We start from the raw sequence: 16557 nt of genomic DNA, 5'->3' as shown, positions 1-16557 counted from the left end.
TCAGTGTGGACTGTATTATGATCCAACACTAGTAATGGCCTCTCAGTGTTACGATTCAACACTAGTGATGGCCTCTCAGTGTGGACTGTATTACGATCCAACACTAGTAATGGCCTCTCAGTGTGGACTGTATTGCGATCCAACACTAGTAATGGCCTCTCAGTGTGGACTGTATTACGATCCAACACTAGTAATGGCCTCTCAGTGTGGACTGTATTACGATCCAACACTAGTAATGGCCTCTCAGTGTGGACTGCATTACGATCCAACACTAGTAATGGCCTCTGAGTGTTACGATCCAACACTAGTAATGGCCTCTCAGTGTGGACTGTATTACGATCCAACACTAGTAATGGCCTCTGAGTGTTACGATCCAACACTAGTATTGGCCTCTGAGTGTGGACTGTATTACGATCCAACACTAGTAATGGCCTCTGAGTGTTACGATCCAACACTAGTAATGGCCTCTGAGTGTGGACTGTATTATGAACCAACACTAGTAATGGCCTCTGAGTGTGGACTGTATTACGATCCAACACTAGTAATGGCCTCTCAGTGTGGACTGTATTACGATCCAACACTAGTAATGGCCTCTGAATGTGGACTGTATTACGATCCAACACTAGTAATGGCCTCTGAATGTGGACTGTATTACGATCCAACACTAGTAATGGCCTCTGAGTGTTACGATCCAACACTAGTAATGGCCTCTCAGTGTGGACTGTATTACGATCCAACACTAGTAATGGCCTCTGAATGTGGACTGTATTACGATCCAACACTAGTAATGGCCTCTGAATGTGGACTGTATTACGATCCAACACTAGTAATGGCCTCTGAGTGTTACGATCCAACACTAGTAATGGCCTCTCAGTGTGGACTGTATTACGATCCAACACTAGTAATGGCCTCTGAGTGTGGACTGTATTACGATCCAACACTAGTGATGGCCTCTGAGTGTGGACTGTATTACGATCCAACACTAGTGATGGCCTCTGAATGTGGACTGTATTACGATCCAACACTAGTGATGGCCTCTGAGTGTGGACTGTATTACGATCCAACACTAGTAATGGCCTCTGAGTGTTACGATCCAACACTAGTAATGGCCTCTGAATGTGGACTGTATTACGATCCAACACTAGTAATGGCCTCTGAGTGTTACGATCCAACACTAGTAATGGCCTCTCAGTGTGGACTGTATTACGATCCAACACTAGTAATGGCCTCTGAGTGTGGACTGTATTACGATCCAACACTAGTGATGGCCTCTGAATGTGGACTGTATTACGATCCAACACTAGTAATGGCCTCTGAGTGTGGACTGTATTACGATCCAACACTAGTAATGGCCTCTGAGTGTTACGATCCAACACTAGTAATGGCCTCTGAGTGTGGACTGTATTATGAACCAACACTAGTAATGGCCTCTGAGTGTGGACTGTATTACGATCCAACACTAGTAATGGCCTCTGAGTGTGGACTGTATTACGATCCAACACTAGTAATGGCCTCTGAATGTGGACTGTATTACGATCCAACACTAGTAATGGCCTCTCAGTGTGGACTGTATTACGATCCAACACTAGTAATGGCCTCTGAATGTGGACTGTATTACGATCCAACACTAGTAATGGCCTCTGAATGTGGACTGTATTACGATCCAACACTAGTAATGGCCTCTGAGTGTTACGATCCAACACTAGTAGTGGCCTCTCAGTGTGGACTGTATTACGATCCAACACTAGTAATGGCCTCTGAGTGTTACGATCCAACACTAGTAATGGCCTCTGAATGTGGACTGTGTTACGATCCAACACTAGTAATGGCCTCTCAGTGTGGACTGTATTACGATCCAACACTAGTAATGGCCTCTGAGTGTTACGATCCAACACTAGTAATGGCCTCTGAGTGTGGACTGTATTATGAACCAACACTAGTAATGGCCTCTGAGTGTGGACTGTATTACGATCCAACACTAGTAATGGCCTCTCAGTGTGGACTGTATTACGATCCAACACTAGTAATGGCCTCTCAGTGTGGACTGTATTACGATCCAACACTAGTAATGGCCTCTGAATGTGGACTGTATTACGATCCAACACTAGTAATGGCCTCTGAGTGTTACGATCCAACACTAGTAATGACTTCTGAGTGTGGACTGTATTACGATCCAACACTAGTAATGGCCTCTGAGTGTTACGATCCAACACTAGTATTGGCCTCTCAGTGTGGACTGTATTACGATCCAACACTAGTGATGGCCTCTCAGTGTGGACTGTATTACGATCCAACACTAGTAATGGCCTCTGAATGTGGACTGTATTACGATCCAACACTAGTAATGGTCTCTGAATGTGGACTGTATTACGATCCAACACTAGTAATGGCCTCTGAGTGTTACGATCCAACACTAGTAATGGCCTCTCAGTGTGGACTGTATTACGATCCAACACTAGTAATGGCCTCTGAATGTGGACTGTATTACGATCCAACACTAGTAATGGCCTCTGAATGTGGACTGTATTACGATCCAACACTAGTAATGGCCTCTGAGTGTTACGATCCAACACTAGTAATGGCCTCTGAGTGTGGACTGTATTATGAACCAACACTAGTAATGGCCTCTGAGTGTGGACTGTATTACGATCCAACACTAGCAATGGCCTCTCAGTGTGGACTGTATTACGATCCAACACTAGTAATGGCCTCTGAATGTGGACTGTATTACGATCCAACACTAGTAATGGCCTCTGAGTGTTACGATCCAACACTAGTAATGACCTCTGAGTGTGGACTGTATTACGATCCAACACTAGTAATGGCCTCTGAGTGTTACGATCCAACACTAGTATTGGCCTCTCAGTGTGGACTGTATTACGATCCAACACTAGTGATGGCCTCTCAGTGTGGACTGTATTACGATCCAACACTAGTAATGGCCTCTGAATGTGGACTGTATTACGATCCAACACTAGTAATGGCCTCTGAATGTGGACTGTATTACGATCCAACACTAGTAATGGCCTCTGAGTGTTACGATCCAACACTAGTAATGGCCTCTCAGTGTGGACTGTATTACGATCCAACACTAGTAATGGCCTCTGAATGTGGACTGTATTACGATCCAACACTAGTAATGGCCTCTGAATGTGGACTGTATTACGATCCAACACTAGTAATGGCCTCTGAGTGTGGACTGTATTACGATCCAACACTAGTAATGGCCTCTGAGTGTGGACTGTATTACGATCCAACACTAGTAATGGCCTCTGAGTGTGGACTGTATTACGATCCAACACTAGTGATGGCCTCTGAGTGTTATGATCCAACACTAGTAATGGCCTCTCAGTGTGGACTGTATTACGATCCAACACTAGTAATGGCCTCTGAATGTGGACTGTATTACGATCCAACACTAGTAATGGCCTCTGAGTGTTACGATCCAACACTAGTAATGACTTCTGAGTGTGGACTGTATTACGATCCAACACTAGTAATGGCCTCTGAGTGTTACGATCCAACACTAGTATTGGCCTCTCAGTGTGGACTGTATTACGATCCAACACTAGTGATGGCCTCTCAGTGTGGACTGTATTACGATCCAACACTAGTAATGGCCTCTGAATGTGGACTGTATTACGATCCAACACTAGTAATGGTCTCTGAATGTGGACTGTATTACGATCCAACACTAGTAATGGCCTCTGAGTGTTACGATCCAACACTAGTAATGGCCTCTCAGTGTGGACTGTATTACGATCCAACACTAGTAATGGCCTCTGAATGTGGACTGTATTACGATCCAACACTAGTAATGGCCTCTGAATGTGGACTGTATTACGATCCAACACTAGTAATGGCCTCTGAGTGTTACGATCCAACACTAGTAATGGCCTCTGAGTGTGGACTGTATTATGAACCAACACTAGTAATGGCCTCTGAGTGTGGACTGTATTACGATCCAACACTAGCAATGGCCTCTCAGTGTGGACTGTATTACGATCCAACACTAGTAATGGCCTCTGAATGTGGACTGTATTACGATCCAACACTAGTAATGGCCTCTGAGTGTTACGATCCAACACTAGTAATGACCTCTGAGTGTGGACTGTATTACGATCCAACACTAGTAATGGCCTCTGAGTGTTACGATCCAACACTAGTATTGGCCTCTCAGTGTGGACTGTATTACGATCCAACACTAGTGATGGCCTCTCAGTGTGGACTGTATTACGATCCAACACTAGTAATGGCCTCTGAATGTGGACTGTATTACGATCCAACACTAGTAATGGCCTCTGAATGTGGACTGTATTACGATCCAACACTAGTAATGGCCTCTGAGTGTTACGATCCAACACTAGTAATGGCCTCTCAGTGTGGACTGTATTACGATCCAACACTAGTAATGGCCTCTGAATGTGGACTGTATTACGATCCAACACTAGTAATGGCCTCTGAGTGTGGACTGTATTACGATCCAACACTAGTGATGGCCTCTGAGTGTTATGATCCAACACTAGTAATGGCCTCTCAGTGTGGACTGTATTACGACCCAACACTAGTGATGGCCTCTGAGTGTGGACTGTATTACGATCCAACACTAGTGATGGCCTCTGAGTGTGGACTGTATTACGATCCAACACTAGTAATGGTCTCTGAGTGTTACGATCCAACACTAGTAATGGCCTCTGAATGTGGACTGTGTTACGATCCAACACTAGTAATGGCCTCTCAGTGTGGACTGTATTACGATCCAACACTAGTAATGGCCTCTGAGTGTTACGATCCAACACTAGTAATGGCCTCTCAGTGTGGACTGTATTACGATCCAACACTAGTAATGGCCTCTCAGTGTGGACTGTATTACGATCCAACACTAGTAATGGCCTCTGAATGTGGACTGTATTACGATCCAACACTAGTAATGGCCTCTGAGTGTTACGATCCAACACTAGTAGTGGCCTCTCAGTGTGGACTGTATTACGATCCAACACTAGTAATGGCCTCTGAGTGTGGACTGTATTACGATCCAACACTAGTAATGGCCTCTGAGTGTTACGATCCAACACTAGTAATGGCCTCTGAATGTGGACTGTGTTACGATCCAACACTAGTAATGGCCTCTCAGTGTGGACTGTATTACGATCCAACACTAGTAATGGCCTCTGAGTGTTACGATCCAACACTAGTAATGGCCTCTGAGTGTGGACTGTATTATGAACCAACACTAGTAATGGCCTCTGAGTGTGGACTGTATTACGATCCAACACTAGTAATGGCCTCTCAGTGTGGACTGTATTACGATCCAACACTAGTAATGGCCACTCAGTGTGGACTGTATTACGATCCAACACTAGTAATGGCCTCTGAGTGTGGACTGTATTACGATCCAACACTAGTAATGGCCTCTGAGTGTTACGATCCAACACTAGTAATGGCCTCTGAGTGTGGACTGTATTACGATCCAACACTAGTAATGGCCTCTGAGTGTGGACTGTATTACGATCCAACACTAGTGATGGCCTCTGAGTGTTATGATCCAACACTAGTAATGGCCTCTCAGTGTGGACTGTATTACGACCCAACACTAGTGATGGCCTCTGAGTGTGGACTGTATTACGATCCAACACTAGTGATGGCCTCTGAGTGTGGACTGTATTACGATCCAAGACTAGTAATGGTCTCTGAGTGTTACGATCCAACACTAGTAATGGCCTCTGAATGTGGACTGTGTTACGATCCAACACTAGTAATGGCCTCTCAGTGTGGACTGTATTACGATCCAACACTAGTAATGGCCTCTGAGTGTTACGATCCAACACTAGTAATGGCCTCTCAGTGTGGACTGTATTACGATCCAACACTAGTAATGGCCTCTCAGTGTGGACTGTATTACGATCCAACACTAGTAATGGCCTCTGAATGTGGACTGTATTACGATCCAACACTAGTAATGGCCTCTCAGTGTGGACTGTATTACGATCCAACACTAGTAATGGCCTCTGAATGTGGACTGTATTACGATCCAACACTAGTAATGGCCTCTGAGTGTTACGATCCAACACTAGTAGTGGCCTCTCAGTGTGGACTGTATTACGATCCAACACTAGTAATGGCCTCTGAGTGTGGACTGTATTACGATCCAACACTAGTAATGGCCTCTGAGTGTTACGATCCAACACTAGTAATGGCCTCTGAATGTGGACTGTGTTACGATCCAACACTAGTAATGGCCTCTCAGTGTGGACTGTATTACGATCCAACACTAGTAATGGCCTCTGAGTGTTACGATCCAACACTAGTAATGGCCTCTGAGTGTGGACTGTATTATGAACCAACACTAGTAATGGCCTCTGAGTGTGGACTGTATTACGATCCAACACTAGTAATGGCCTCTCAGTGTGGACTGTATTACGATCCAACACTAGTAATGGCCACTCAGTGTGGACTGTATTACGATCCAACACTAGTAATGGCCTCTGAATGTGGACTGTATTACGATCCAACACTAGTAATGGCCTCTGAGTGTTACGATTCAACACTAGTAATGACCTCTGAGTGTGGACTGTATTAGGATCCAACACTAGTAATGGCCTCTGAGTGTTACGATCCAACACTAGTATTGGCCTCTCAGTGTGGACTGTATTACGATCCAACACTAGTGATGGCCTCTCAGTGTGGACTGTATTACGATCCAACACTAGTAATGGCCTCTGAATGTGGACTGTATTACGATCCAACACTAGTAATGGTCTCTGAATGTGGACTGTATTACGATCCAACACTAGTAATGGCCTCTGAGTGTTACGATCCAACACTAGTAATGGCCTCTCAGTGTGGACTGTATTACGATCCAACACTAGTAATGGCCTCTGAATGTGGACTGTATTACGATCCAACACTAGTAATGGCCTCTGAGTGTGGACTGTATTATGAACTAACACTAGTAATGGCCTCTGAGTGTGGACTGTATTACGATCCAACACTAGTAATGGCCTCTCAGTGTGGACTGTATTACGATCCAACACTAGTAATGGCCTCTCAGTGTGGACTGTATTACGATCCAACACTAGTAATGGCCACTCAGTGTGGACTGTATTACGATCCAACACTAGTAATGGCCTCTGAATGTGGACTGTATTACGATCCAACACTAGTAATGGCCTCTGAGTGTTACGATCCAACACTAGTAATGACCTCTGAGTGTGGACTGTATTACGATCCAACACTAGTAATGGCCTCTGAGTGTTACGATCCAACACTAGTATTGGCCTCTCAGTGTGGACTGTATTACGATCCAACACTAGTGATGGCCTCTCAGTGTGGACTGTATTACGATCCAACACTAGTAATGGCCTCTGAATGTGGACTGTATTACGATCCAACACTAGTAATGGTCTCTGAATGTGGACTGTATTACGATCCAACACTAGTAATGGCCTCTGAGTGTTACGATCCAACACTAGTAATGGCCTCTCAGTGTGGACTGTATTACGATCCAACACTAGTAATGGCCTCTGAATGTGGACTGTATTACGATCCAACACTAGTAATGGCCTCTGAATGTGGACTGTATTACGATCCAACACTAGTAATGGCCTCTGAGTGTTACGATCCAACACTAGTAATGGCCTCTGAGTGTGGACTGTATTATGAACCAACACTAGTAATGGCCTCTGAGTGTGGACTGTATTACGATCCAACACTAGTAATGGCCTCTCAGTGTGGACTGTATTACGATCCAACACTAGTAATGGCCTCTGAATGTGGACTGTATTACGATCCAACACTAGTAATGGCCTCTGAGTGTTACGATCCAACACTAGTAATGACCTCTGAGTGTGGACTGTATTACGATCCAACACTAGTAATGGCCTCTGAGTGTTACGATCCAACACTAGTATTGGCCTCTCAGTGTGGACTGTATTACGATCCAACACTAGTGATGGCCTCTCAGTGTGGACTGTATTTTGATCCAACACTAGTAATGGCCTCTGAATGTGGACTGTATTACGATCCAACACTAGTAATGGCCTCTGAATGTGGACTGTATTACGATCCAACACTAGTAATGGCCTCTGAGTGTTACGATCCAACACTAGTAATGGCCTCTCAGTGTGGACTGTATTACGATCCAACACTAGTAATGGCCTCTGAATGTGGACTGTATTACGATCCAACACTAGTAATGGCCTCTGAATGTGGACTGTATTACGATCCAACACTAGTAATGGCCTCTGAGTGTGGACTGTATTACGATCCAACACTAGTAATGGCCTCTGAGTGTTACGATCCAACACTAGTAATGGCCTCTGAGTGTGGACTGTATTACGATCCAACACTAGTAATGGCCTCTGAGTGTGGACTGTATTACGATCCAACACTAGTAATGGCCTCTGAGTGTGGACTGTATTACGATCCAACACTAGTGATGGCCTCTGAGTGTTATGATCCAACACTAGTAATGGCCTCTCAGTGTGGACTGTATTACGATCCAACACTAGTGATGGCCTCTGAGTGTGGACTGTATTACGATCCAACACTACTGATGGCCTCTGAGTGTGGACTGTATTACGATCCAACACTAGTAATGGTCTCTGAGTGTTACGATCCAACACTAGTAATGGCCTCTGAATGTGGACTGTGTTACGATCCAACACTAGTAATGGCCTCTCAGTGTGGACTGTATTACGATCCAACACTAGTAATGGCCTCTGAGTGTTACGATCCAACACTAGTAATGGCCTCTGAGTGTGGACTGTATTACGATCCAACACTAGTAATGGCCTCTGAGTGTTACGATCCAACACTAGTAATGGCCTCTGAGTGTTACGATCCAACACTGGTAATGGCCTCTCAGTGTGGACTGCATTACGATCCAACACTAGTAATGGCCTCTCAGTGTGGACTGCATTACGATCCAACACTAGTAATGGCCTCTGAGTGTGGACTGTATTACGATCCAACACTAGTAATGGCCTCTCAGTGTGGACTGCATTACGATCCAACACTAGTAATGGCCTCTCAGTGTGGACTGTATTACGATCCAACACTAGTAATGGCCTCTCAGTGTGGACTGCATTACGATCCAACACTAGTAATGGCCTCTGAGTGTTACGATCCAACACTAGTAATGACCTCTCAGTGTGGACTGTATTACGATCCAACACTAGTAATGGCCTCTGAGTGTGGACTGTATTACGATCCAACACTAGTAATGGCCTCTGAGTGTTACGATCCAACACTAGTAATGGCCTCTGAATGTGGACTGTGTTACAATCCAACACTAGTAATGGCCTCTCAGTGTGGACTGTATTACGATCCAACACTAGTAATGGCCTCTGAGTGTTACGATCCAACACTAGTAATGGCCTCTGAGTGTGGACTGTATTACGATCCAACACTAGTAATGGCCTCTGAGTGTTACGATCCAACACTAGTAATGGCCTCTGAGTGTTACGATCCAACACTGGTAATGACCTCTGAGTGTGGACTGTATTATGATCCAACACTAGTAATGGCCTCTGAGTGTGGACTGTATTACGATCCAACACTAGTAATGGCCTCTCAGTGTGGACTGTATTACGATCCAACACTAGTAATGGCCTCAGAATGTGGACTGTATTACGATCCAACACTAGTAATGGCCTCTCAGTGTGGACTGTGTTACGATCCAACACTAGTAATGGCCTCTGAATGTGGACTGTATTACGATCCAACACTAGTAATGGCCTTTGAGTGTGGACTGTATTACGATCCAACACTAGTAATGGCCTCTGAGTGTTACGATCCAACACTAGTAATGGCCTCTCAGTGTGGACTGTATTACGATCCAACACTAGTAATGGCCTCTCAGTGTGGACTGTATTATGATCCAACACTAGTAATGGCCTCTCAGTGTTACGATCCAACACTAGTGATGGCCTCTCAGTGTGGACTGTATTACGATCCAACACTAGTAATGGCCTCTCAGTGTGGACTGTATTACGATCCAACACTAGTAATGGCCTCTCAGTGTGGACTGTATTACGATCCAACACTAGTAATGGCCTCTCAGTGTGGACTGTATTACGATCCAACACTAGTAATGGCCTCTCAGTGTGGACTGCATTACGATCCAACACTAGTAATGGCCTCTGAGTGTTACGATCCAACAGTAGTAATGACCTCTCAGTGTGGACTGTATTACGATCCAACACTAGTAATGGCCTCTCAGTGTGGACTGTATTACGATCCAACACTAGTAATGGCCTCTGAGTGTGGACTGTATTACGATCCAACACTAGTAATGGCCTCTCAGTGTGGACTGCATTACGATCCAACACTAGTAATGGCCTCTGAGTGTTACGATCCAACACTAGTAATGACCTCTCAGTGTGGACTGTATTACGATCCAACACTAGTAATGACCTCTCAGTGTGGACTGTATTACGATCCAACACTAGTAATGACCTCTCAGTGTGGACTGTATTACGATCCAACACTAGTAATGACCTCTCAGTGTGGACTGTATTACGATCCAACACTAGTAATGACCTCTCAGTGTGGACTGTATTACGATCCAACACTAGTAATGGCCTCTGAGTGTGGACTGTATTACGATCCAACACTAGTAATGGCCTCTGAGTGTGGACTGTATTACGATCCATACTGGATGGACTGGTTACCTTCTGCTACGCTACAAACCTTTTATCCAATAGTCTGGGAGAGAAAGTATAGATCTAGAGGATGCTGTCGGTTCATTGATTGTGTTGGGCAGCTTACAGTTAGCTTAAACATGATAGAGAATTTTTATATTTTGAAGACAACTCCAGCAGAAGGTCTCATGCGTTTCCATCTCTCCCTCTTGTGTTCATTTCACCGAGCAGCGCAGACGGCCAGTCAACATTTTGAATTAAAGATGTGTCGTTGCCGAAAACATTTTAATAACGAGGTCCCCGAACAGATTTCACTTACTTTTCCAAATTAGGCACTGCGTATCTGCAGTGTTGGAGAGCCCATGACATACAGAGTACTGGGTAGCTGCAGGAACAGGGTAGGAGAGCCCATGGTATACAGAGTACTGGAACAGGGTAGGAGAGCCCATGACACACAGAGTACTGGGTAGATGCAGGAACAGGGTAGGAGAGCCCATGGTATACAGAGTACTAGAACAGGGTAGGAGAGCCCATGACACACAGAGTACTGGGTAGATGCAGAAACAGGGTAGGAGAGCCCATGACATACAGAGTACTGGGTAGCAGGAACAGGGTAGGAGAGCCCATGGCATACAGAGTACTGGGTAGCTGCAGGAACAGGGTAGGAGAGCCCATGACATACAGAGTACTGGGTAGCTGCAGGAACAGGGTAGGAGAGCCCATGACATACAGAGTACTGGGTAGCTGCAGGAACAGGGTAGGAGAGCCCATGGCATACAGAGTACTGGAACAGGGTTGGAGAGCCCATGGTATACAGAGTACTGGGTAGCTACAGGAACAGGGTTGGAGAGCCCATGGTATACAGAGTACTGGAACAGGGTTGGAGAGCCCATGGTATACAGAGTACTGGGTAGCTACAGGAACAGGGTTGGAGAGCCCATGGTATACAGAGTACTGGGTGGCAGCAGGAACAGGGTAGGAGAGCCCATGGTATACAGAGTACTGGGTAGCAGGAACAGGGTATGAGAGATCATGGTATGTAGAGTACTGGGTAGCAGGAACAGGGTAGGAGAGACCATGGTATACAGAGTACTGGGTAGCAGGAACAGGGTAGGATAGCCCATGACATACAGAGTACTGGGTAGCTACAGGAACAGGGTTGGAGACCCCATGGCATACAGAGTACTGGGTAGCTGCAGGAACAGGGTAGGAGAGCCCATGGTATACAGAGTACTGGGTAGCTGCAGGAACAGGGTTGGAGAGTCCATGGCATACAGAGTACTGGGTAGCTGCAGGAACAGGGTAGGAGAGCCCATGACATACAGACTACTGGGTAGCAGGAACAGGGTAGGAGAGCCCATGGCATACAGAGTACTGGGTAGCTACAGGAACAGGGTAGGAGAGCCCATGGCATACAGAGTACTGGGTAGCTGCAGGAACAGGGTAGGAGAGCCCATGGTATACAGAGTACTGGATAGCAGGAACAGGGTAGGAGAGTCCATGGCATACAGAGTACTGGGTAGCAGGAACAGGGTAGGAGAGCCCATGGCATACAGAGTACTGGGTAGCAGGAACAGGGTAGGAGAGCCCATGGCATACAGAGTACTGGGTAGCTACAGGAACAGGGTAGGAGAGGCCATGGTATACAGAGTACTGGGTATCTGTAGGAACAGAGTAGGAGAGACCATGGTATATAGAGTACTGGGTAGCAGGAACAGGGTAGGAGAGCCCATGGTATACAGAGTACTGGGTATCTGTAGGAACAGGGTAGGAGAGCCCATGACATACAGAGTTTGTGTGGAATATCACCTGTCATGCAGCGAGAGCTACCTCCTCAAACAGAGGTTAATGCCTGGAGTGAAATATGTTTTCTTACATTTCCTTCTCAGCTGCTCATATTAACCGCTGACCCGCTATTCGCTATTCGAGTGCATGTGAACTGTCTTTATTCCCCTGCCCCTGTTCCCGACCACTTGATAATGGGCCATACTAAATCGAAATGAATTTGACAAATTAGTGAAGATTTAAATTGAGAATAGTCTGATGGGTGAAAATATGATCACTTGCTGATCATGATCTGAGGAACAGAGAGCAAGATTGATTTGGTTGCTTTCAAAAATCTAGAGCTTATAGATCTAGATGCATCATGCTAGTACCTATAGTAACATCAATAGCCTATAGCCTGTAGGCACATACATAATCTATCATATAGGACTAAATCATATCTTATAGTCATATAATACTAATCTGTCATATATGACTATTCTATCATACATGACTAATCTATCATATAGGACTAAATATATCATATAGGACTAAATATATCTTATAGGACTAAATATATCATATAGGACTAAATATATCTTATAGGACTAAATATATCATATATGACTAATCTATTTTATAGGACTAAATATATCATATAGGACTAAATATATCATATAGGACTAAATATATCATATAGGACTAAATCTATCATATAGGACTAAATATATCATATAGGACTAAATATATCTTATAGGACTAAATATATCATATATGACTAATCTATTTTATAGGACTAAATCTATCATATAGGACTAAATATATCATATAGGACTAAATATATCATATAGGACTAAATATATCTTATAGGACTAAATATATCATATAGGACTAAATATATCTTATAGGACTAAATATATCATATAGGACTAAATATATCATATAGGACTAAATATATCATATAGGACTAAATCTAGGACAGACCATTTTGACATGTCTTATACAGGCTTGTTGGAAAACTGACTTGATGGAAAGGTGGCATCCTATGACGTTGCCAAGTTTAAAATCACTGAGCTCTTCAGTAAGGCCATTCTACAGCCAATGTTTGCTGCATTGCATTGCTGTGTGTTTTTTGGCCATGTAGTGTATGTATATACTGTATATACTGTATACTTATATATACTCTTCTTACTATTGAGAGTTAGAATTGTAGAATACACAAGGTGTGAGTTCAACATTGGGTTCTGCGTCAGCGGTTTCTCTATCGTTATGTCAGTCACTGACAGTCACTCGATTAGCCATGTTGCCATGTTAGCCATGTTAGCCATGTTAGCCATGTCAGACATGTTAGCCATGTCAGACATGTTAGCCATGTCAGACATGTTAGCCATGTTAGCCATGTCAGACATGTTAGCCATGTCAACCATGTTAGCCATGTCAGACATGTTAGCCATGTCAACCATGTTAGCCATGTTAGCCATGTCAGCCATGTTAGCCATGTCAACCATGTTAGCCATGTTAGCCATGTCAACCATGTTAGCCATGTCAACCATGTTAGCCATGTTAGCCATGTCAACCATGTTAGCCATGTTACCATGTTAGTCATGTTAGCCATGTCAGCCATGTCAGCCATGTTAGCCATGTTAGCCATGTCAGCCATGTTACCATGTTAGTCATGTTAGCCATGTCAGCCATGTTAGCCATGTTAGCCATGTCAGCCATGTTACCATGTTAGTCATGTCAGCCATGTTACCATGTTAGCCATGTCAGCCATGTTACCATGTTAGTCACGTCAGCCATGTTAGCCATGTCAGCCATGTTAGCCATGTTAGTAATGTTAGCCATGTTACCATGTTAGCCATGTCAGCCATGTTACCATGTTAGTCATGTCAGCCATGTTAGCCATGTCAGCCATGTCAGCCATGTTAGCCATGTTAGCCATGTCAGCTATGTTAGTCATGTCAGGCATGTCAGCCATGTCAGCCATGTTAGCCATGTCAGCCATGTTAGCCATGTTAGCCATGTTAGCCATGTTAGCTATGTCAGCCATGTTAGCCATGTCAGCCATGTCAGCTGACCTCCAGTGGGCCTTGACCTCCAGGGGCCCTGACCTCCAGGGGGCCCTGACCTCCAGGGGGCCTTGACCTCCAGGGGGCCCTGACCTCCAGGGGGCCTTGACCTCCAACGGGCCCTGACCTCCAGGGGACCTTGACCTCCAGGTGGCCCTGACCTCCAGGGGGCCTTGACCTTGACCTCCAGTGGGCCCAGTCTCATTCAGATATCATATTAATAACATGGCATAAGTCATGGCAACATCTGTAGAATTGCAGGAAATTAGCTTTAAACTGCAAAAATTGCTGTCTTTAATCGCAAAATGAAATAAATGAAATGTGTTATAAATTTGAAACCTTTCCTCTCCGCCCCTTATCTCTACTCCGCCCCTTATCTCTACTCCGCCCCTTATCTCTACTCCGCCCCTTATCTCTACTCCGCCCCTTATCTCTACTCCGCCCCTTATCTCTGCTCCGCCCCTTATCTCTACTCCGCCCCTTATCTCTACTCCGCCCCTTATCTCTACTCCGCCCCTTATCTCTACTCCGCCCCTTATCTCTACTCCGCCCCTTATCTCTACTCTGCCCCTTATCTCCGCCCCTTATCTCTACTCCGCCACTTATCTCTACTCCGCCCCTTATCTCTACTCTGCTCCGCCCCTTATCTCTACTCCGCCCCGTATCTCTACTCTGCCCCTTATCTCTACTCCGCCCCGTATCTCTACTCTGCCCCTTATCTCTACTCCGCCCCTTATCTCTACTCCGCCCCGTATCTCTACTCCGCCCCTTATCTCTACTCCGCACCTTATCTCTACTCCGCCCCTTATCTCTACTCCGCCCCTTATCTCTACTCTGCCCCTTATCTCTACTCCGCCCCTTATCTCCGCCCCTTATCTCTACACCGCCCCTTATCTCTACTCTAGGGCAAAATGTGTTGAAATGCAGAAAACTTGCTTTTCTCTCTGCTGTCAAGGGGGGGGGACCCACATGCAAAAAACTAATTTCGCTTCGGCCTCGAAAAGGCTAGGCTAGGCCCTGATCCCATAATAACCACTGTCGTTGTGTTCCTCTGGTTGTTTCAGTCAAGAAGCAGGACGGAGCGGCCGCCATGGAGATGCAGCCCCTGAAGAGCGCCGAGGGAGGAGAGATGGAGGAGAAGGAGAAGAAGAAGGCAAACGTCTCCAAGAAGGAGAAGTCTGTCCTCCAGGGGAAACTGACCAAGCTGGCTGTTCAGATCGGCAAAGCAGGTTCTGCAGATCAATCAATATGATATACTCCATAATCAATAGGCTTTGAAACATCAATTATTTATCTCAATGTGGCAGTAGATCATATCACAATGATATTCTGAGATGAAATAATGAGATAATAAACTCTATGATCTCTATGAGATCATAGAGTGGAGTGGAGTGGAGTAGAGTAGAGCACATCAAAGCAGAGTAGAGTAGAGCACATCAAAGCAGAGCAGAGCACAGTAGAGTGGGTGGAGTGGAGTGGAGTAGAGGGAGTGGAGTGGAGTGGAGTAGAGTGGAGTAGAGTAGAGTGGAGTAGAGTAGAGTAGGGTAGAGTGGAGTGGGGTAGAGTGGAGTGGAGTGGAGTAGAGCACATCAAAGTAGAGTAGAGTAGAGCACATCAAAGCAGAGTAGAGTAGAGTAGAGCACATCAAAGCAGAGCACAGTAGAGTAGAGTACAGTAGAGTACAGAAGAGTAGATTAAAGGACGGGATATTAGAGTAGAACACATCAAAGTAGAGTATCGTACGGTAGAGTAGCGTAAAGTACAGTAGAGTAGAGCAGAGCACAGTAGAGTAGAGCAGAGCACTGTAGAGTAGAGCACTGTAGAGTAGAGTAGTGTAAGTACAGTAGAGTAGAGTACAGTAGAGTAGAGCACAGTAGAGTAGTGTACAGTACAGTAGAGTACAGTAGAGTAGAGCACATCAAAGTAGAGTAGAGCACAGTAGAGTAGAACGGAGGAGAGTAGAATAGAGCACAGTAGAGTAGAGTACCGGAGAGTAGAGCAGAGTAGAGTAGAGCTCGGTAGAGTAGAGCACAGAGAGTAGAGCACAGTGGAGTAGAGTAGAGCACAGTGGAGTAGAGCAC

The 16557-nt window shown here is 45.1% G+C and overlaps 1 protein-coding gene across 1 annotated transcript in view; it reads left to right on the top strand.

Moving 5' to 3' along the window:
- LOC115125610 (plasma membrane calcium-transporting ATPase 2-like) overlaps nucleotides 1-16557 on the top strand; it is a 228435-nt gene that overhangs the window by 115732 nt on the left and 96146 nt on the right. Inside the window, 1 exon segment of the mRNA XM_065000752.1 lies at nucleotides 15541-15705. Within this exon segment, the coding sequence (XP_064856824.1) occupies nucleotides 15541-15705 (165 nt within the window).

Source organism: Oncorhynchus nerka, linkage group LG15, assembly GCF_034236695.1.
Source record: "Oncorhynchus nerka isolate Pitt River linkage group LG15, Oner_Uvic_2.0, whole genome shotgun sequence".
NCBI lineage: Eukaryota > Metazoa > Chordata > Actinopteri > Salmoniformes > Salmonidae > Oncorhynchus > Oncorhynchus nerka.
The sequence above is the reverse complement of the archived record's forward strand: the minus strand, read 5'-3'. Positions and strand labels throughout refer to the sequence as shown.